The following is a 21,861-nucleotide window of genomic DNA, read 5'->3' as shown; positions in this document are numbered from 1 at the left end:
TTCTCACAACTTGGCCATCCTCATTTAGCTTGTTCTTGAATACCCACTTAGTGCCAACCACATTCATATCCTTAGGTCTTGGGACAAGTTCCCAACTTCATTCTTCTCAGTTTGATCCAATTCCTCTTCCATAGCCTTTATCCAATGTTTGTCTTCAATTTCTTCTGTAAAGTTCTTCGGTTCTATTTTGGAGAGCAAGCACGGGTTTGCATGTTCTAATGTACTAGCATATCTCCTTCTTGTCTGAAATTTTGTATCTTTGTTCCCAATAATCAAGTATTCGGGGTGATTCTTTTGAACAAATCTAGATGGTGTCTTGTTGGTGTTTGTTTTATCATCTACCAAACATTAGAATAAGATACCCAAAGGTATTCTATCCTCTCCTGAAAAATCACTACTGATTCCAAGGTCTATATGTACGAACAAGCGACTTTAATGAAATAGCTACTTGGGTAGTGTATGCTGAAAATCTCAAGGGGGACTTACGTTAACAAGTGTCTTTCAAGCTTCTGGACTTAAATAGATTTATCAATTTAAGGCTCTTTCTTTTTATGGATTTTCCGGGATTTAGACTTTCAAAAAGGGAAAAAGGGATAGGGTTTTAGAAAGCTGATCTAATCCTACGAATTCTAGAGATGGTATTAACTAGGTGCTCTCGGGAAACCACAATTTGCTTCGCCACACTGAGGACAACTACACACAGCGGGTGCAATCTTCAACGGGTTGTGCTTATGATCGAAATGTTGGCACGCACAGAGGATAGGCTCAAACTAACTTTGCATAGTGAAATGGAAATCATCCATTCACCAAAAGTATGAGTAGAGATACACCGTCAATTAACACTTATCAAATCCTTCATTCAATTCTAACAACATGAAAACAAATCTAAATTAACTTTAACTAATGTATTGAGGAAATTGAAACCATGTTAAACACTCAAACAACAGAGATTGCAAAGCCTTAAGAGAAAGCGCACATGCAATATATTATTTGAAAATATGACCTTCACGCAACAATATATCAAAAACCTCACACTCTCTAAATGAGAGGAGATAGCCTTATATAGTTTTTTAGAAAAAATAATGAACGGTTGAGATCAAACAGTGATCAAGGGCCTAGATTGAAAGTTACAAACCCTAACTAGGGTTTCCCAGAACTCTATTAGTTTGAAAGAATGAGATCATGACAAGTGGCACAGCTGCTATTGTCACTAAGGTGAGTGTCCAGTTTCCCCTTTTGCAAATTCAATGTATCTGGACACAATGAGCCTAACCTCTTCCATAGTGACACTTGGCAGGTTACTAATCTGGAAGTCGATGATGTCCACATCATCCATACATGTGGAGAGGATGCCTTCCCACTCAACTGCCTGGGCAAGAAAGTTCTCGTCAATGAGAAAAAAACTTGCAATCCTTGAGAGATCGTCCTTATCAATCATCCCCGAGTCTTTGAAGAAGCTCGACTGAATCCTGGCTCTCAGGTTCTCTGCCTATAGGTGTTTTTCTCGTATACCCTCTTTCTTCCAGATCTTTGATGCTACGCGAAACACCTTACCCAAAATTTCTCTGACACTTTCCTCTATCTCAAAAAACACTTAGTTTCGGATTTCTTCAGGACTTCAATCCTGGTGACCAAAGCATAATACCAAGTGTTAAAGTCATATCTATCCCCAACCTATATGACATTTGCATCTACCAAGCTTCATTTTGACAAACCCCAGATAACCTTCAATTGCGGAAGTATTTCATCTTGAATTTCTTCAACATCTTCCCAATTTGCAGCTAAGTCTTGAATTCAGCTGACCAATGAAGAGGCCAACTCATGTGCTGATACTAAATTTTCTACAAGTATGTCAGTAAGTGCCAAAGCATCTGAAATCCATTCCTTAACCTGTGTGAATGTGCCCTTCATGTCCTCGTAATCTTTCATTGACTCTTGTTGAAGAGGCTGCGGAGGGGTGACCGGTATCTCATGGTTGAGTAGCCTGGTTAGATGGAGAACATATTTCCTCCACTGTTGATTCTCTTCCTCAACCTTCTTTCTTTTCTCCTTCTCCTAGGCTAGCCTTGCTTTGAGGGTGTTGCAAGAGTCGTCAAAGTACTGGACTTCTTGGTTATGGGTAGAATTACCCAACTCTATAGTAGTAATCTTATAATCCTTCGGGGCAATATTGTCCTAAGTTTTTCCTTCCTTTGGCACAGCTATCTGAACTATCCTAAACCATGCACTATCCTTCTGAATCAAAGAGAATTTTCTGGCTGGCTTAGGTGGCTTAACTATGACTGGTCTGTTCACCTTTGCCAGAAATGTTGTTGTATTCTCCTCAAAATGGGTTTCCTTAGGGACCTTAGCCCTTATCCTTTCCCTCAACCAATCAGGAATGGTTGACTGCTCCACAGTATTTTGATCAAATCCATCATCTGACCCTCCTGGTCAAGTAATCAAGGAAAACTATTGGGGGCTCAGGCTCTTCAACTTTTGTGGCTGCATTTAAAACTTGTTCCTTGTCCGAGTGTTGGACAACTTCTCTCATTATTTCTTCAATCGAAGGAGAAGGCACTCTCACTTCATTATTCACCATATATGTGTCCATCTCTTGCTCTTCGACTGCATTTTGATCAGGCACAGCAGATGCGACACTCAAAATGGAATGACCTTACTTAGACTCACTTCTCTCCCCAACAACTTTCTTTCCCCTGGCCTTTCCAGAGCTTCCAACTAATTCCTTCCTTTTCCGGGACCCAACACTCTAGATTTCGAGCATTGCTTGCAGAGATACAAGGGTTGGAGGACAGAGAGTCATCTACTCCCATTAAATCATAAGTCAGGGCAACACCTTTGGACTTTAATTGTTTCATCTTCTCAGATGTCCACTATTTGGAGTATTCGGCTACTGATCTCATGAGGTCTGCCAGATCCGACTGCTCTCCTTCTGACCAATTGACCAAGGCCAGTGGCTCATTCCTCATCTTCTCAAAGCCCGGCTGCTGAAGCTCAAGAGTGTCTTCTACTTGATCAGCAACTTTGAATACTTTCGTTGCTCTTACCATGCTCAAGGGAATCCTTGACCAAAATCTTCTCCTGATTTCGAAACTATCGGCTGCATTAGCCCAATAATCTTCTAAATCAGCTTTGTGCTCGAATGCCATCCCTTCTACCCTTTTCATCTTATGGAGTGGATCAAAATTCTTTCTTTCTTTGTATTGGTAGAAAGGGTACCAAGCCAGCTCTTTCTCTGTAGTGGCAGCAGCTTGTGATGACGGGCACATCTCCAATTCATTTCCAATCGTGAGAGAGAAGGTTCCTGCCTTCTTCTGCTTATCTCTTTGAACTGTCATATAGCCCTCTAGCTGCCTCACAACTTCCAGTAGCACAACTCGGTTGGTAGGGTAGGCTGGGAGCTTATAGGGAGATCCGGAAAACCCCTTAATTCTGATGTAGGTGAACTTCGGGTAATGAATATACCAATATCCGAATTTGCTTATGAATCCATAGACTCTTGAGAGAGTCTCTGATGCAATCCACCTTGCAGTGTCCATGTGATGTGCATCAAAAATGTATCATTTAGCCTCTTGAAATGGAACTTTTCTTCCATGTGAAGCAGGAGATAACAGTCTTAGACAAGAAATTGATTTTCTTTATTTCCCACTTCCCCTCTGCAGGTGAGGCCTCTGTATCTGTAGGTTCTAGCCAAGGAATAGAATAGGTAGGAGCTCATGTAAAAGGTCCTATCCGCCTCTAGATTCTTCACTGGTTGTCCAAGTTATCAATTATCATTCGAGCCTAGTCTATCATCTTGACTCCACTCATTATTTCATTTATGAAATAATACATCCAAGGCTCAAATGGAGCGCCTTGGGGATTACCCATTATCCTGTTCAACAAGACAATCATATCTCCAATATCCTCTTTGAAATACGCCCTCACCAAGCTCTTCCTTTGTAGTTTGGAGGCACCCTTTCTTGGCTTGTCCAGCCAGGAATGATTGATGATGGTGTCGTACTCCTCCAAATGATTATGATACATGCGATCAGCTTCATCCTTGGTTACGTACACAACATTATGATATTCTGGAATTCTGAATGCTTCCCTTATGGCCTCATCGTTGATGTTTGCCAGCACTCTTCCATCTAGTGTGAGAATATCCCTACTGACAGGGTTGTAGTGCCTAGCGCACCCAGCTACCAACTCTGTGCACTGCATGGTAGGGAGAAAACCGACAACATGCACGATACCACTCTTCATCATCTTTTGCGAGGTTACGGTTGGCATAAGGTTATCTAAACCGAACATCCACTTCTTGAACTCCCTCAGATTGATATGCCCGAGGTTAGTATCGCTGATATTCTTCCATTTTGAGATCATTCTCGATTCAGGAGGAGCATCCTCGTCTACTTGGAACTTCATCGTGCCTGAAATCTGGAAATAAACATGAAGCTTAAGTTAGAAATCAGATCTCAGATTAAAGAAAATCGAGGTTGCGAATGGCTAAGTGTTTGGAGCTTTTACTTCACTTTCATACTTAGTCATGAAAATGGAATTTTCACATGTAAACTCTCCATTCTAAGGATATTTATGTTTGCAATCCAAAACCAGATTTTATAACTTTGACAACCCTCATCCCATTTAATCTAAAAATGATCCTTCTTACTGAAAATTTGGACAAATCCATAAAAATTGCCTCCAACGAATCTGGAAAACTCAGAAAATATAATAAATCTGCATTTAAAACCAACTTCACCTTTGAACGAATAAGAGTAAGGCTACAAGATAGAAGGAATTTCAAGAAAACTCAGAAAAATTGACGAATCTGCCTTCTACCAGCTAGTTCAACTCCAAAAATCTGCAGATACTTGACAAGAATGAAGTTGATAAATCAAAATTCCTCACAAATTTCGCTCAACCTGCAAGAGATAACCTTGCAACACTTCCAATCTACAAAATTTTCTTCGAAATGACCTTCAATCTGCAAAATAATTCTCAATATTTCTCTTAGCTTGCTCAGAAAGTTCAAACTCTTGTGTGAGAATGAAGCAGTGAAGAAAGTATTTGTAATGAAGTTCAAATCTGCAATTAGAAACACGCAGATCTTTTCCAATTCATGTTTCTAATTCATCCTCAGTCCATGTTATCCACAAAGAAAGTTTCCATTTTATACTTCAGTTGGCTTGTCATATCCTTAAGTTCGAAAGACTTATTCTTGTGCAAGTTTCTAAATTGGTTTTAGTCTATATATTCGAACTTGATCTTTCAAATATCTTCCTAGAAACTTTCTAATTTTGGATTCAATTCGAGTTCCATGAAGATTTGGACGACATCACCAAAGAATATTCCTTATTCTCAATTCTTTAACAAGTATTGGTTTAATCTTTGACTTAGGCAGACTTTTGAAGCACCTTCTTGTTGCTTGGAAGGCGGACTTTCCTTCTTCCTCCAAGGCGGACTTTTCTTCTTCCTCCAAGACTAGGGCGGACTTTTGAGCTTCCAACTTGATGCTTGGGCAGAGTTTTGGATGCCTACCTCCAAGGGCGAATGTTTGGGTGATCACAAAGGCGAACTTCCTAGTAACCTTGGGTGGACTTTTGGGTGATCACCAAGGCGAACTTCCTAGTGACCTTGGGCGGACTTTGGAGACTCTTCATCGGGAGGGTGGACTTTGAAGATACCTCCTCATCATGTTTGGGCAGAGTTTTAGGATTCTCCAAGTAGGGTGGACTTTTAGAATCTCTCCATAGGGCGGAGTTTTAAAGGCTTGGCCACTTCATTGAGGGCAGACTTTGTAGGCTTCCAAATTCATGGCAGACTTTCATGACTACCCCTAGGGCAGACTTTTGAGAGAAGACCATGCATGGCGGACTTTAGGAGATCACCAAGTAGGGCGGAGTTTGAAGGTGCCTCTACCATCATGCTAGAGTTTTGTTTGCCTTAGACTACCTTTCATTCCATCCACAAGGTGGACTTTTTCTTGTTCTCTTCAAATGCCTTCCTCCTAGGGCGGACTTTTATGACTTCACCATGGGCGGACCTTTGGAGACTTGGCAACTTGCTTGGAGGGCAGACTTTTAAGACACCTCCAGCATTATGCTTGGGGGGTGGAGTTTTAGGCTACTTCTTTCATGTTTGAGTATGGCGGACTTTTGAGACATTATCAAGCATGGTGGAGTTTTAGGCTACTTCTTTCATGTTTGAGTATGGCGGACTTTTGAGACATTATCAAGCATGGCGGACTTTCATGACTCTTCTTCAAGCATGGCGGACTTTTAAATGACTAACAAGGTGGACTTTGAAGGCATCTCCAAGGGCGGAGTTTTGGAAGATCACCTCTTGCATGTTTGAGTATGTCGGACTTTTAAGAGATCACCATGCATGGCGGACTTTTCTTCATCAAGCATGACGGACTTTTGAAAGACCTCAAGAGGGCGGACTTCTAGGCTTCTCCATGTAGGGCGGACTTTTAGTCTACCTCCAAGGGCTCTCTTCACAAGGCAGACTTTGAAGACTCCTTAGACCTCTTTGCATAGGGTGGAGTTTTCATCACCTGCCATAACACTCACCATCAATTATTAGCCAAGACTTAGAAAATATTTGAAAAACTTCAAAATTTCACAATTTCTCTAATTTTAACCAGATTAACTTGAAATTTGAAATCCATACTCAGGCAAACAATCTGAAGCAACCTGACCCCTAAAATGTAGGAATTTAGCTTTTTAGGTCAAAACTCGAAAATTCTTGATCGTGATCGAAGCAGGTTAGTGGTATCAGTGCAAACCCTAGGTCCCCACTCCGAAAAAGCAAAAATCAAGCATCCCTAAAAAATAGGGAAAACTTTCTAAAAATAGCCATACCGGGGATTGGGCTAAAAATGCCAAAAACGAAATTTCCTAAAAAATAGGAAAAAGCAAAAAAGCAAACTTTCTAAAAATAGAAAGTTGTTCAAATTTGTTCAAATCAATTGCATTCTTCATCCTTTGGCCTTTTTGGGCACTTTGACGGTATCCGGACTCTATTATCACTTGGCTTGCAAAAACTGACTTTCAATCTTTTAGACTTGAACCGTTCAAGACTTGACAAAACTAAGCAAAACTAAAGCGGAAGACCACGGGCACTAACAAAAACCCTAGAAAGCAAGAAAGGAGAGGGTCCCCACTTGCAATTGGGCAATGTGTGAAAAAGGTCACAACATGTCTTTGGTGCCTTTGCTGGTGCTTTTTAATTTCTTTGCTCACCTTCCTCTTGTTCAATTTCTTCCACTTCTTCTTTGCAATTTTCTTCTTCTTGATGATCATCTTCTTGAGCCATTTCTCTTTTATGTATGTCAATTGTCATCATCTATTAGAACATTTGCACTTTCAACAATTTTGCGCAACCTCCTATTGTAAACTTTGTAGGCTTTACTCCTTGTGGAATATCCAAGGAAGATACCTTTTTACACCTACAATCAAACTTTCCCAAATCTTTGTCATCTCTTCTTAGCACTTGCTCTCTAATATCTTGAAATACTTCACTAATGTAGGCCTTCCCTTCCAAAGTTCATATGGAATTTTGTTGTTGTTCACCCTAATTTGTGCTTGGTTCAAAATGTAGATTGTCATATGAACCACTTCTCTCCAAAAAGTATCGAATACCTTCAACTCATTTAACATGGCCCTTGCCATTCCTTGAATTGTTCTATTTTTCTTCTCAACAAAACCATTTTGCTATGGAGTTCTCGTGGCTGAATATTGTCTTCTAATTACATGTTGTTCATAGAATTCTTCAAATTCATTTGAAGTGGACTCTCCTCTATCAGATCTCAAGCATTTGATTCTTAGCCCAGATTCATTCTCTAAAAAGGCATGTCCCTTACAACTTGCTTATTCCTGATCTCCACAATGTTGTCAAAGTTCAAGTGGCCTATCTTCCTATGCCACAACCAACTCTCATCCTCTTTTCGCATTTAACATTTTTCACCTCTAATGAATTAAGGATGTAGAGATTATTAGCTATTCTATATACATCGGCTATCAATTTCCCTTCTTGATTTTACATCCTTCATAATGAAATGTGAGTGTGTCCTTGTGAATCGCACTAAATCTATGAGAATTGTAATGGGAAACTCTGGCAAACATCAAACTAGGCAGGGGAAAGCCAGTAGAATGATGAAGCAAGTTGGTTAGGGGTGTTGTGTTTGGGCCAACCTAGGATGTTAAGTTGACTTGGAATGATTAATAGGACTCGGATACTTAATCTAACTAGTAGGACTATCTGGTATGTTGAATTGGAGTGGTGGAACTATGTTCACGAATCTAAGTGCTATAAGAATCAAACCAGCAAGACTTTGACTCACACTTATGAGATTATGCTTCAAACCTTCAACATATAGAACATTCTCAAGTTTTGTTTTTCCATTATCCAAACTAAGAATATCTTTTCCTTTTATATTTGTCATAGCATTGTCCCCAAATTTCACTCTCCCTTCATTCACTTTCTTTAGAGCGAGGAATTAGCTCATCTCCAATCATGTGGCTTGAGCAACCATTGTCAAAATGCCATTGGTCCCTCATTTTGAGCATGTAGAGCAATTTGTACTAGCATGGATCTCTCCTCCATTTTTTACTCGTTCTTCCTCCAAATTTTGTAGATTCCTTCTTTTGCTTGTCACAAACATCCTTCTCCTAGTTTTGTCTAGACGGTTTCACAAAATCACTTCTACAAAACTGTAATACATGACCAATATTGTTGCACTTGTAGCATATGATGTTATAGTTCATTAAAGGAGCAAATGAATTTTAGTTCCTATTTAAAAAAACAAAATCGTTCCTTAAACGAACTCCATAATCCACTACCTTATGAACAATCTGATTGCAAAAGAAGGAATGATGGAACTTGGACATATGAAACTGCCTCAATGGGAATGATCTTTTGAATCCCTCATGGTTGTCTTTGTAAGGGATGTTCTTTTGTGAGATATTACTTCCTTCTCGGTGCTACTATTGATAGAATTCTTGAGCGCATTGACATAACCTTTAGGATTTTCTTCATTCATCTTCTTTGGTAGTTTTATAGCCTTAGAACTTGCATCATCTTTGATCATCTTCTGATTTTTCTAAAAGCCAAGACCAATCTTGATGAAAGGTGATCTTTGAAAGTTAATAATGTCCTCTAGTGTTTCGGTGCTCTTTTCAAACTTCAAGCTTCAATTCAATAGATCATTAGACTTCTTCAACTCCTTCCTCAAGGAAATGATTTCAAGCTCTAATTTATCACAATCGAATTCCTTTGCCTTTAGCTAATTTCTTACAACTTCTTCAATTATTTTTGCCTCCTCAATTTGAATCTTCAAATCCATGATCATCCTTTCGGATTCTTCAAGATTTAGAGATAGCTTCATCTTAGATTCATCATCCTCTTAATTTGTAGTTTTAGCTTTGAGTTCTTCTTCTTAAGCTTCTTGATTTTGTCTAGGGCACAAATAAGTTCTTCTTCCAGATCTACAAGGCATCCTCTTCTCCATTTTCTTTGTCTTTACATTCTAGAGTTTCATCTCTTGTTTCCATTGTCATGTATAGAATCTCTTCTCTATCATTGTCAAAGAAACTTCCATCACTTTCTTCGGATGAGCTATTATCTTCTTGGATGTAGAGTCTCTTCTTATGCTTTTGAAGGTTCTTCTTTTCATGCTTCCTTCATGTGTACTTTTTCTTGTTATGTTGATGTTTCCTTCCTTTTCATTTGCTATAGTCTTCTTCCTCTTCACTACTTTCACTCTCAACCTATGGACACTTAGCAACAAAATGACCTATATTACCACATTTAAAGCATTTACAGTATACTTACCTTTGTGCTTGCAAGATCCCTTTCTTGAGCTTCCTCACAAAGTGAGCTTCTTCTTCATCACTTGATTCGGGTTCTTTGTTCCTCATCTTCTTAGATGCTTTGAAAGTGGGTTCTCGCTTTGATGTCTTCTCCTTCTCAATCCTCATTTCGTATGCAATGAGGATCCCATACAACTTGTCCCTCTTCAAAGTGTCTAGATCCTTCGTTTCTAAAATGGTGGAAGCTTTCACATCAAACCTCATGGAGAGAGATCTCAATAACTTTTGCACAATTATTGCATCCTCGAACCTTTTCTCCAAGACCACGGATAGTGTTGATGATTTCATCCACACGAAGTAAATAGGCTGCAATAGTTTCTTCATCCTTCATCTTCAAATGCCCAAATTGTTTCCTATGGGTTTGGAGCTTTGTGTTCTTCACTTTGTCATCACCATCATAGGTCTTTTAAAACTTGTCCCACATTTTTTTATCGATGTGCATTGCATAACTTTGACAAATTCGATTCCGATAGGGCACATTGAATTGCATTCATTGCTTTAGCATTATTTTCACTTGCCCTCTAGCTAGTTTGATCCGTCGGTGGAGGAGATGGGGCCACATAGCCATCCACAATTGATTGCCATATATAAAAACCAGGATCCATTAAACAAGTGCACATCCTTATGCTCCAAAAGGCATAGTTAGTTTCATCAAACAATGGAGTTCAATTTGAAGAGAAAGCTTCTTGGTACACCATGTGTGTTCTTGAGATCTTCCTTCAAGTTTGTTGGATTTTGCCAAGATCAAGAGGTCAATGAAATGTACAAGATAGAGACATAATATGGGACAAGAATAAACTGTATTCTCATCAATAGAAAATGATCAACAATTGTTTAATAGTTGTTGTTACATACAATGTAGATGAGCCTGCTTATATAGGCAAGGCTAGGGATATGTATGAGCACACAAATATGACATGTGGCTCAATAAGAAACAAGGGTAGGTAGGAAATAGGTGTGGGTAGGTAGGAGAAATAATATAATATTCCACATGAGGTGGATCACCCACCAAAGGTGGAATTATCACTCCACTATAAGTGGATATGATAGTGTAATAACAAGATCAACACCATAAGAGGTGGAATTTCTCCTACACACACTATCCCAATGTGGCACAAACACCCAAGTGTCTCATATCCAAACTACTATGAAATGCATTATCCTAAGTAAACTTACGTGTAATAATATCCATGATGAATAATTATTTACACCAACACCCCCCCTTAAGTGCAACTTAGGGGAATGCACTTAAGTCTACAATGCAACTAAGCAATGCAAGATGGGTCCCGGCTACGAGGCCATGTTAGGTACCCATGCACAAATGCAAATGCATGCAAACCAATGCAATGAAATCTCTCACAAAGTGGAGAAAGAGAGAAAAACCCAATGGGAAAAAACCCTCCCCCAAAAAGAGAGATGAAAGCTATACAAAAGAACTCTCATAGAAGTATGTGAGGAACAAAACCCCATGTGAGGAAAAAGTCCCCCCCATATGAGAGAAGAAGAGAAGTCAAACTGTGATCCTCCCTCAATGAAGAATCTGCACCAATGATAGAAGCTCGATGTATGAAGAAACTGCTCCACGAACATCGAACAACATTCCTCCCCTTAGGAAGAAACAAAACCAAAGGTGTATCCATGAAGTCTCCCCAATCATGAAGGGAAGATGTATGAAGAAAACTCATGATGAAAGGAATCTCTGAAAACTGCTCAAGTGTCCCCATGTCGATGCTAAAAGATACCCCTTCCAAAGGTGGTAAACTGTGCCACACTGCTGAAAAAGGAACTCCAACATCTAGTGGAGATGGATGTAGAACAATATCCAAAGACTCATGTGTCTCCTCAAAGAATAAAGAGACCTCCTCCAACTGCTGTACATAAGTATCCACAATCATGTCAACCTCGAAAGAATGATCATGTAGAGAATGAACAAGAGGGTCAGAGTGTTCCCTCGCAACAATCGAAGAAGGATCATCTTCATCAAAGAGAAGATGAATGTCATCAATGATGTCTCCCAAATCTGCAATGTAGGATTCCACAAACAAACCTGGAATATCTGTCATGTAATCATCCCATGAATCTGAAGCTGGAAGACAATGAATATCCTGCTGCACTGAATCACATGAAGGCAAAACTGTCGCACTATCTGCATCATCAGGTGCAATAGGTGATGTGATATCAATATGAGAAGATGAAATACAAGACTCAAGAACGGGGTTACATGTGAGAATCCCCATGTTCAAGTGTCCAAAGTTCTCCTCAAAATCTGAACCATCACAATAAGTGTGATCATCATGTGTAGAATCATCAAATGTGAAATCATCATCATCAACAAAATCTGAAAAGGAGTATAACCGAGATGCATGATCAACCACCCCAGTTGCAATGATAGCTCTAGTCTCCATGTCTCTAATAAAAACTGAGTCAGGTGTGAACTCCACAACTCTCTTAGTTGTGCCATGTGTGATTTGATAGATAGAAAGGAGATTGTTTGTCAAGTGGGGTACACACAACACATCATTGAAGGAGTTATCCCCAATGTCAATAGATCCTTTCCCAATCACATCCATGTATGTATGATTGCCCATCAAAATCTGTGGCATGGTGCAAGGCTCAAATGTAGAGAACATAGACTGTGAAGATGCCATATGATGAGAAGCCCCTGAATCTAGAAGCCATCTCTCTGAAGTATGATTTGTTGTAGCACATAGAGCTTTTCCTTTTCTTGTTCCAAAAGAGTGAGTCTTTCCACTTGTAGAAGCCATGAATGCTTGCCCTTTTCCTTTTGAATGTGAGGAAGTGGAAGTTGATGAATCATCCTTCTTGTAGACTTTAGGCAAATCAATGTTATGCTTTTTGATGATATGTGTGAGTTCATCAATCTTCTTAGTATGGCAACGATGTTCCTCATGACCAATCTTTTTACAATAAGCACAAGTAGGTCTCTCTCTCTTTGGTGAATTATCTCTCTTGGAAGATAATGAATCTCCTTGTTGTGGAGAAGATGGTGTTTTTTCTTTAGGCTTTGATTGCCATTTCTTCTTGTTTGAGTTGTCCTTTCCTTGATTTCCTTTGTTTCCTTGATTTGCCACTAATGCTTGAGACTTAGAAGAAGCCTTAAGAATGCCCATGCTTATCAACTTAGTTTGTTCCATCATCAACATTTCATTGAAAGCATCAAATGTAGGCATTTTGTAGCTTGAACCCATTGTCATCCTATGAGTTTGGAAACTAGAAACAAATGCTGCATATTCTTGTGGAAGCTTGCCTATCAAGTTGAATATCAATTGAGTATCCTTTTTATCAATGCCACAATCTTTGAGTTGTGCCCTCAACTCATTTGCCTTAGTGACATAATCTTGTATAGTATCAAAGTTCTTGGGATCTAACATGGTGAGATCACTATCAATTTGATATCCCCTAATCTCATCAACTTGACCATACAAGTCTTGAAACTTTTGCCAAGCATCCTTGATTAGAGTACATTTCTCAATATGAAAAATGAGATCCTTTGATACATACTTTCTTAAGGTACCAATTGCCATGATATTTTTAGTGAGCCAATCTAAGTGACCAACTGGATCAGCCTTAGGATCAGCTGGAGCAACAATAGTTCCATCAATGTAATGAGTGAGTCCTTTTTCCATAAGTTTACTCCATGCATCAATTTTCCAAGTAGCATAATTATGTCGAGTTAAGAGAGGAAACTTAGAAGAACCCATAGCAGCAAAAAAGGAATGAACACAAGAGCACAAAAGCACAAGAGACACCCCCCAAATTCAATCAATCAAAGTACCCCCCCTAAAGTGATGATTTTGGCACTTTATACTTAGTGCGATTACAATGAGCCACTTGCAAAACAAGGCAAAGTGGGCTTATGATGCAAATTTTACAACTTCCCAAATGAGATACAAGAGACTTCAATCAATAGTGCAATGAATCTAACTGAGATTCAAGCAAATATACAAGTACCAAGAGAGCCAAAAATGGCCAAGATCTGAAAGTACAATTTCTACTTACAATGACATCAATTTGATAGCATCATGTGAAAGTAGACGAAAAAATACGCACTTTCAAAAAAAACGGCACCTAAAAAGGAGGTCGGATGACCCCAAACGAAGCCTCTGAAGTTGCAAAAACTGGGATTACTCAGGGACAGTCACCAAAAACTGAATTTTCTGAAAAATCCGTGCATCAAAATCAAAAAATTCTTTCACCACTGCGGAGAGCACAAAATTCTAGCCCATTTCAAAAAAAATTGCACCCAAAAAGGAGCAAAAATGAGCAAGTTATGGCCATTTGAAGTTGAACTGCAAAATCAAAAATGCAAATGAGAGGGGGTTCAAAAATTTTCAAACCCTGCTGATGTGGCGCTGACGTCAGCAAAATACTGTGTTAAATTTGACGGCGTATGACTGTCGCCAAAACTTCGGCTCCCTGGCTGACTGGACGTCTGTACTGTACGGACAAACTGCGTGCGTGCTTGCTGTATATTCCGTACTGTACGGAAATGCTGACTGTGCAAGCTGATGTGGCTGCTGATGTGGCGTCCGTACGGAATCTGACTCGGCGTACGGAAAATTGACGTATCTGTATGGTTTTCCGCGTGGCGGATGAGCTGGCCGAGGAACCTGCGGTTGCGGACGAGCGGCGCCGGTGGTGACGTTCGAGCGGAGGCGAGGGCCGGCAGGGACGTGCCGGTGGCGGCGGGAGGCGCCGGAGTCCAGGGAGTGGAAGCCGGGGCGGAAGCCGAGACGGCGCTGCGGGGGGCCGCTCGCGGGAGGCGGAGGCTGTCTTCGGCGGAGCGAAGCATCGGGGGAGCTGTGCACTGCGGCGGCGACGTGGACGGCAGGGAGGACGCAGCTGCAGGCTCGGACGGCGAGTACGGTGCGGCAGGCAGGGTACACGATCTGCGGAGGCTCCTGTGACCTGCAGAACAGGTCACGCAGGGGGTACGGGGGTCTGCGGACCCCCAAACAACCAATTTTTTTTTATTTTTTTTTATTTTTCACTTTTCAATTTTTTTGCTTCGCTTTTTCAATTTTTTTTTTTGGATTTTTTTTTTATTTTTGATTTTTTTTGAAAACAAATTTCAGAAATAAAAATAAAAATTTTCTTTTGAAAAATACAGGGATATTCGAAAAATCCGTACGATATAGCAAAATTGGGGAAAAAAAATTTCTCACCAAAATAGGCCAACTTTATAACCAAAATTCATGGAAATGGCCTTCCGGACGCAATGGTGAGGTCGGATCTGGTCTAGGACGCCTCCAAATGATGATGCTCCTCAGATCTGCCTCTTGACGTCGCAATAATGCCTCTTCAAGATGAATCAATGAAGCCCCAATAGCTCTGATACCATGTTGGATTTTGCCAAGATCAAGAGGTCAATGAAATGTACAAGATAGAGACATAATATGGGACAAGAATAAACTGTATTCTCATCAATAGAAAATGATCAACAATTGTTTAATAGTTGTTGTTACATACAATGTAGATGAGCCTGCTTATATAGGCAAGGCTAGGGATATGTATGAGCACACAAATATGACATGTGGCTCAATAAGAAACAAGGGTAGGTAGGAAATAGGTGTGGGTAGGTAGGAGAAATAATATAATATTCCACATGAGGTGGATCACCCACCAAAGGTGGAATTATCACTCCACTATAAGTGGATATGATAGTGTAATAACAAGATCAACACCATAAGAGGTGGAATTTCTCCTACACACACTATCCCAATGTGGCACAAACACCCAAGTGTCTCATATCCAAACTACTATGAAATGCATTATCCTAAGTAAACTTAAGTAAGTGTAATAATATCCATGATGAATAATTATTTACACCAACAAAGTTGTTAGGCTATTATCAAAGGAGACCTCTCTTAAACCAATCGATGAAACACACTTATATTAAGAGGACGAGTGAATCATTATAAGGCAATCTTTAACTAATTTAAACTCTAATAATCACAATGAAGAAATCACAAAAATCCACACAAATAAGAGAGAAGATTTTACGTGGAAGCCCTTGGGGGAGCAAACCATGGCAAAATATTGCTTGTATAAAACCTTCTTACAAATTTCATAGGCACCAACCTGCAAGAGATGCCAATACCCTCTTGATGATTTGTAGGCACCAACCCACTAAAGACACCAATCCTCACCACTAAGCACCAACCCAGCAAGAGACATCAATCTCTTTTAATGAGAGACACCAGCCTCCAAAATAACAATATGATAATTATTTGGAACTTCTTGGATCAGATCTAATTTGTCAAGAGGGGTGACTCTCCAAGGAGATCAGCCGTATGAGCAAAAAACAAATTTATTTGATTTATAAAACCCTTCCACATTTGGGTGCCAATATCAAGAGGGGTCAGCCCCTTCGAAAAATTATTTATTTTTTAATTTTAAATCCCTCAAATGGGGCACTCGATACCGAGGGTCGTCCACTTAGAATAATTAAAAATCTTTCTATTATTAACACTAAACAATCCTTCATCTTGGGTGCTAGACATGGATTGTTCGATGTTGGAATAAATGAAAATTTATTTATTCAAATTAAACATAAATTAATACTTCCAATATGAGTGCCAAATCTAATCTGATTTTTGCATTAAACTCCATTGATTATCTCAGGGGCATCACCTTGGTTTGACCTTTGACATCAATAACAATAATTTTCCAACATTGAAGTACATCCAAAAGTAAGAAATCAAAATACAATTTCATTTTATTATTCCAAAACAATGTTTACAGCCTGTTTACATTGGGTAAAGGAATGGGTGCCCAAGCCTTGCTGCAGACTTATGACAACATTGTCTTCATTTTTGGTCACACATTTTGACCTTCCACAGCTCCATATTTCATTGACTCATGGATGTGTCCTTCCCTCAGCCAATTATAATCCAATTTTGTGGTTCAGGGATTTTAACCAATAAACCTTTTACCTCTCTTGCTTTCTTCCTTTACTTTCACTGTTGTAAACTGGTTTAGTTATTTTCATAGCCTAAAGTCTTCTTGATGTGATTCTTCTCTATTATAACTAAATATAATTCCAAGTTCTATTGACCTACTTAGTCATTTGTGGACATTCATATAATCTATTTCTTTCTTATCTTATTTGTGTAATCAGCAGTGACATAAAAGGGATTAAGAAGAGCAATTATCACTTTTGAAGTAATCATTGCACTCCTTTCCAGAAGCATGATTGTGAGTCTAGATCACATCCTTAAAGAATTTAGAGCATTCAGCACTTGAAATCACAAGACTTTTGTGATTTGTTTATGAATCTCTTATTGATCTAAGGATCTCTGTTCTTCATATAGAAATATATTTATTTCTCCGCTTGTAACACTCATTATTTTCTTGAATTTAAGAATGAGTTGTATCTATTAGACTCTTTATCATTTACAGCTCATGTATAACACAGTTATTTAAAAATGAAAACTGCAGTCTTATGTTAGATGGATCCTGTCTTGATGAGATAAAAACTGATTTATTCCACAAAATTTGCATAAGAAGCAATTCTCTAGGGAGGTATAACAGTGAGAAAAGAAGAAGTAGCAGTTCACCTGAAATGCTAACTACAGAAAAATATTCACAACCAACTTATTTTGTGGTGAACAGAATCTATTTAATAATGTCCAGACAAATATAGGATTGAATTGAATATCTATTAAAGCCAGTGTTTAATAAACTCAGTCATAATATAAAAGTTGATTTCAAGAATGTCTAACCATAACCCTACGGTCCACTTACAGTTAACACCAGAGAATGGGAATATAAACTTACAATGGCTCCAAAGAAACCTGGCTCTCTAACTCCAAATAAGTAAGCAAAATAACTCTCTTGTCTGTAAAATAAGAAAATAAATATATTAAAAGTTGCCAAGTAATAATGTTTTATCATTAAAAGACAAAAATTGCAAAACATATCCCCCAATGCAGTTCATGATAGGTTAAAATTTAAAATTAACCATTGCTATATTGGATCATAACTATAACCATGAGGCCAAGACTGTGCACAAAAACTAACTACATATAAATGATATAGTTGCCTAGGATATGTACACAACCACCATTTTTGGTTAGACAAAATATTGGGTCATTATGTGATTAGCATGTCTTCCAAGCAATGATGTCATCATAAAGTACAAAATTAATCCCAAACATGCTTCAAAGTACATCACATCATCCTTCACATGAAACTTAGCAACTTTTTACCCCTGTAGATGATGATAAATAAACTCAGCTATAAAAATTCAAGAGAAAGTGATCATTCACAGGACACCAATAAAATACAAAATGCATGCATACAAAAAGTTTATATTCAAAAGAAGGTGATAATTCGCATGACACCTGCAAATTACAAGAAGCACACACATAAAGTGTCCAATGTATTTGACAATTGACGTAATAACTCTCTAAACCTTAAAATTTCTTCCACCTTAGTAGGCACACAGAAACCAATGCTTTGTGGGATAAAAGAAAGCTTTATGGGCCATGAGATAACACAAATTGAATGCTTTACCATCTTCAGCTTTTATCTAGTAAGTTGGGAATTGATCTCAAAGAGAAATAGCTAGCAGGACAGTTGATTTAGTGTTTAAGTTACCGTCATCACACATCCTTGCCTCTTATGAATGTTGTCAACCACAACCACAGATATGATCACAATTCACCTATGTTCCAGGTTGCTTCTAGAATGGGAATGACAAGAAACATAGTGGCAAGAAGCCATCTCTTGGGGACAGCACGAGGCAGCAATACATAAAATCAAAATTATAAATGGGGAAAAAATAAAAATAATAAAATTCAAAATATAGGAAATTAGAAATTATAACAATAAATAAAAGGGTATAGCAGTAAATAAAGAATAACATAAATTAAGATTCGAGTTTAGACATAATTCATCAAGATTCAATGTTCATTCCTTCAGGTATAGCAATAAAAATTTCATTTTTTTCATTACAAATGTATACAAACAAGGCCCGGAAGCTACAAAAAATCCAATCAGCAGCAAATGATGGTAAACTTTTTCCTCTTTTTCTTCTTGTCCTTTCTTCACAAATTGCACAATTTCAATGGGATTTAACTGCTACAAGTGCAATTTGAACTGTGCTTATAAATAAAAGTTCCATTAATTAAAAATTTAAAAGGAAATCATTAGGATTTATTAAGTGTGGAGGGAATTGTAATGTCCCCTTTCGGGATTTACCATAATCTAGTCCCGAGACAATAGTTCTAACTTAAAGTGAGAGTTCTTATATATTAAATTATTAATGAATATAATTTTATCAAAACTGAATTTACATTTCATTAATAACATTTAACTTAAAATTCTAAGAATAGTTAGGATAGAACTTATCTTGATAACTTCCTCTGATTTTATAATGGAAAGTATGCTAATTTGTCCTCCAATGGCCTATAGCGATGAATTGCTATTTCTGATTCCATCTTTAATTATATGCAATATATATGATGGTAGTATCACCTGTAGCAATGTTGCTGTTTCAGATATGAATATATATTCTTGCAACAAGGTACTGACGTCATTTCTGATCTGCTGATATAAGCTTGCAATCTATGGTGGTGATCTTTCTAATGTTGATCCTGAAATGTATGCAACTTTTTTGACACTTAAGCCAAATTATGCTCTAATGAGCAGATCCAATCAAGGAAATGAATAAGAGATAAATAAGTTTCCAAATCCCTGATGCTGGTTGAAGTGATAATGAATGCCTTCTTATATCTTGTAATTGAAATGATAAGTCACATTGCAAAAGACAGGACTCGTGCCTATTCATCATGCCTCCTTTCCTTATACTAATTGCATCCCTTCATGTCGCCTTCATACATAATCAGTATCTGATTATTGTAATTGCTGATAACTAATTATTATCGTGACTTCTCATAACTTAATCACAATCGCTGACCATAACATTGATTATTATATCTTCTCTAATCATCGATTAGGTATTCTTGACAATGTCGTTAACGGATGTTGATAACAATAGCTGTTACTTAATATGAATCTCTTGCTTATTGATTTCTGTTATTATTAATGATTAACCTTCTAACAATATCCATAGGAGTTGTAATCGATAGTTAAGATATTTATCTTAATCAATTACTGATGCTTGTCTATCATTTGCTGTCAATACTGATCATTCATATCATAACCTTGATCGACTACCTTCTTTGATGCTTGATTAGCATTATGAGATTGATATCCGCCACAGTGCCATTCGATAGTTATTCTTCGCTTATCAATTCAGGATAAGAGATCGATGAGTCAATTACTGCCATTCGATGATATTCGAGACTAATTATTGATTAGTCGATATTATAATCTCTTTATTTCTTGATTGTTTATTGATGTCAGAGTTTTGTATTCATAGATGCTTTTAGGGTTACCATTACAATTTTGAAACTTACTTTCAAATTTGTCTCCATAGGAAACTTCCCGAATGTGAATGTTCTCAAAGAACTAACCTTTGATTGGAAGGGAACATCACAGTCTATTAAGCATCTTGACAAGCATCGATTAATGCTCCAAGACAGCGACTTATTAATGTTAAACAGTATCAATCTAAGGAGAAATGACTAATCAGATGATTAGTCATGAATATTGAACAAAATAATACAATAGTTAGACAGCAATAACATTTGGTACAAAACCAATTGTTATGAAAGATGTGGCTTTCTTAAGGGTATGTATAATTTATTTTATATTTTTTTTTTTGAATATTTTCAAGAATATTATTAGTAATAAATATTAATTAAATAATAATTTTTAATAAATAAATAAATTTCAAATAATCATTTGTTGGTAATTATTATATTAATTAATAATAATAATTGATATATATATAACAATCAAGGAGGGGACATGACAGGAATGTTTTCCTTTCTTTTATTTTCTTTGGTTAAAAAATAAATCCATTTTTAAGGACTGTTTGTAGGGGCAGCTTGCCTTCCCAGGGAAAGCCAAATGTCCCCCAGGATGTTTCATGTTCCTGACCCCACTTTGGGGATTTTAAAAAAATTGCGAATGGCCAGGTGTGTGATGTCCCCAAACTGAACCTCATCAAGTATTGTTGATATTGAGAAAGCTCCTTGTATTATCTTTATAACTAATAATAGCATTCAAAACCAATGCAGCGAAGAACAAATAGTTATTATCAAGTACGGGGACATTACACAGTCTTCATCAATAGAAAAGACACTACAAGTATTTGAATTGGCCTGACCTAGTATCATACATATTAGGGATCGACCTACATTGGAGAAGGTCGATAGCTAAGAACTGAGCAATAAGTAAGTCCATGAAGAGATCATGAATATTGATTGCTTTATTTGATCAATTGAGGATGATCAAACTACCTCCATGATTATTTGTCTTGTCAACCGTGCTTGGGAGGTAACATCATAGAATGATAAAAACCAACTACCAGGATTAAGATGCGACAATGACAAAGAAAGAATAGTAACTACTCATGCAACAATCATATGCATGGTGTATGAAGACATATTGTAGATCCATCATATGAAGGATGAAGTGATAATGTTAATGAGGTCTATGAGAGCAATGATTAATGATAAAGAACAGCGACTTGAAAGATGGTCTAGTTTAAAAGGAGAGGAGTTAACTACTATAATGATTAGTCATTGATGATGATTATAAGAATATTAATTTAGCAATGTCTATTGGAATATTATTTCCTATCAGAATTCAAGTTGACAGAAGTAAATGGGAGTTTATTGAGCCTTTTGGAAATATGGAATGGTGAAACATTCAATACAAAGACAAGATGTAACTAGCCTCGATATTCAGAAGCAGCGTGCGTGTCATTTGACTTCGACATCACAATAAGGAGATAGCCAATACCTTTCCTTGGCTAGAACAGTAGATACATGGTGCCCAAGTATGGAGAAGTTTGATTCAATTAAGCGAACGAGGAATGAAGCATCCTTACCGTGATATATTTACAGGACTC

General features: G+C 37.8%; 1 protein-coding gene across 4 annotated transcripts in view; it reads right to left on the bottom strand.

Moving 5' to 3' along the window:
• LOC131035922 (uncharacterized) overlaps positions 1–21,861 on the bottom strand; it is a 284,939-nt gene that overhangs the window by 236,892 nt on the left and 26,186 nt on the right. For all 4 annotated transcript variants that reach the window (XM_057967692.2, XM_057967691.2, XM_057967693.2 and 1 more), the window contains exon 4: positions 17,655–17,715. In XM_057967692.2, the coding sequence (XP_057823675.2) occupies positions 17,655–17,715 (61 nt within the window). The remainder of the gene's footprint in view (positions 1–17,654; positions 17,716–21,861) is intronic.

This window comes from Cryptomeria japonica, chromosome 3 (genome assembly GCF_030272615.1).
Source record: "Cryptomeria japonica chromosome 3, Sugi_1.0, whole genome shotgun sequence".
NCBI lineage: Eukaryota > Viridiplantae > Streptophyta > Pinopsida > Cupressales > Cupressaceae > Cryptomeria > Cryptomeria japonica.
This window is presented reverse-complemented; position numbering and strand designations above follow the sequence as displayed.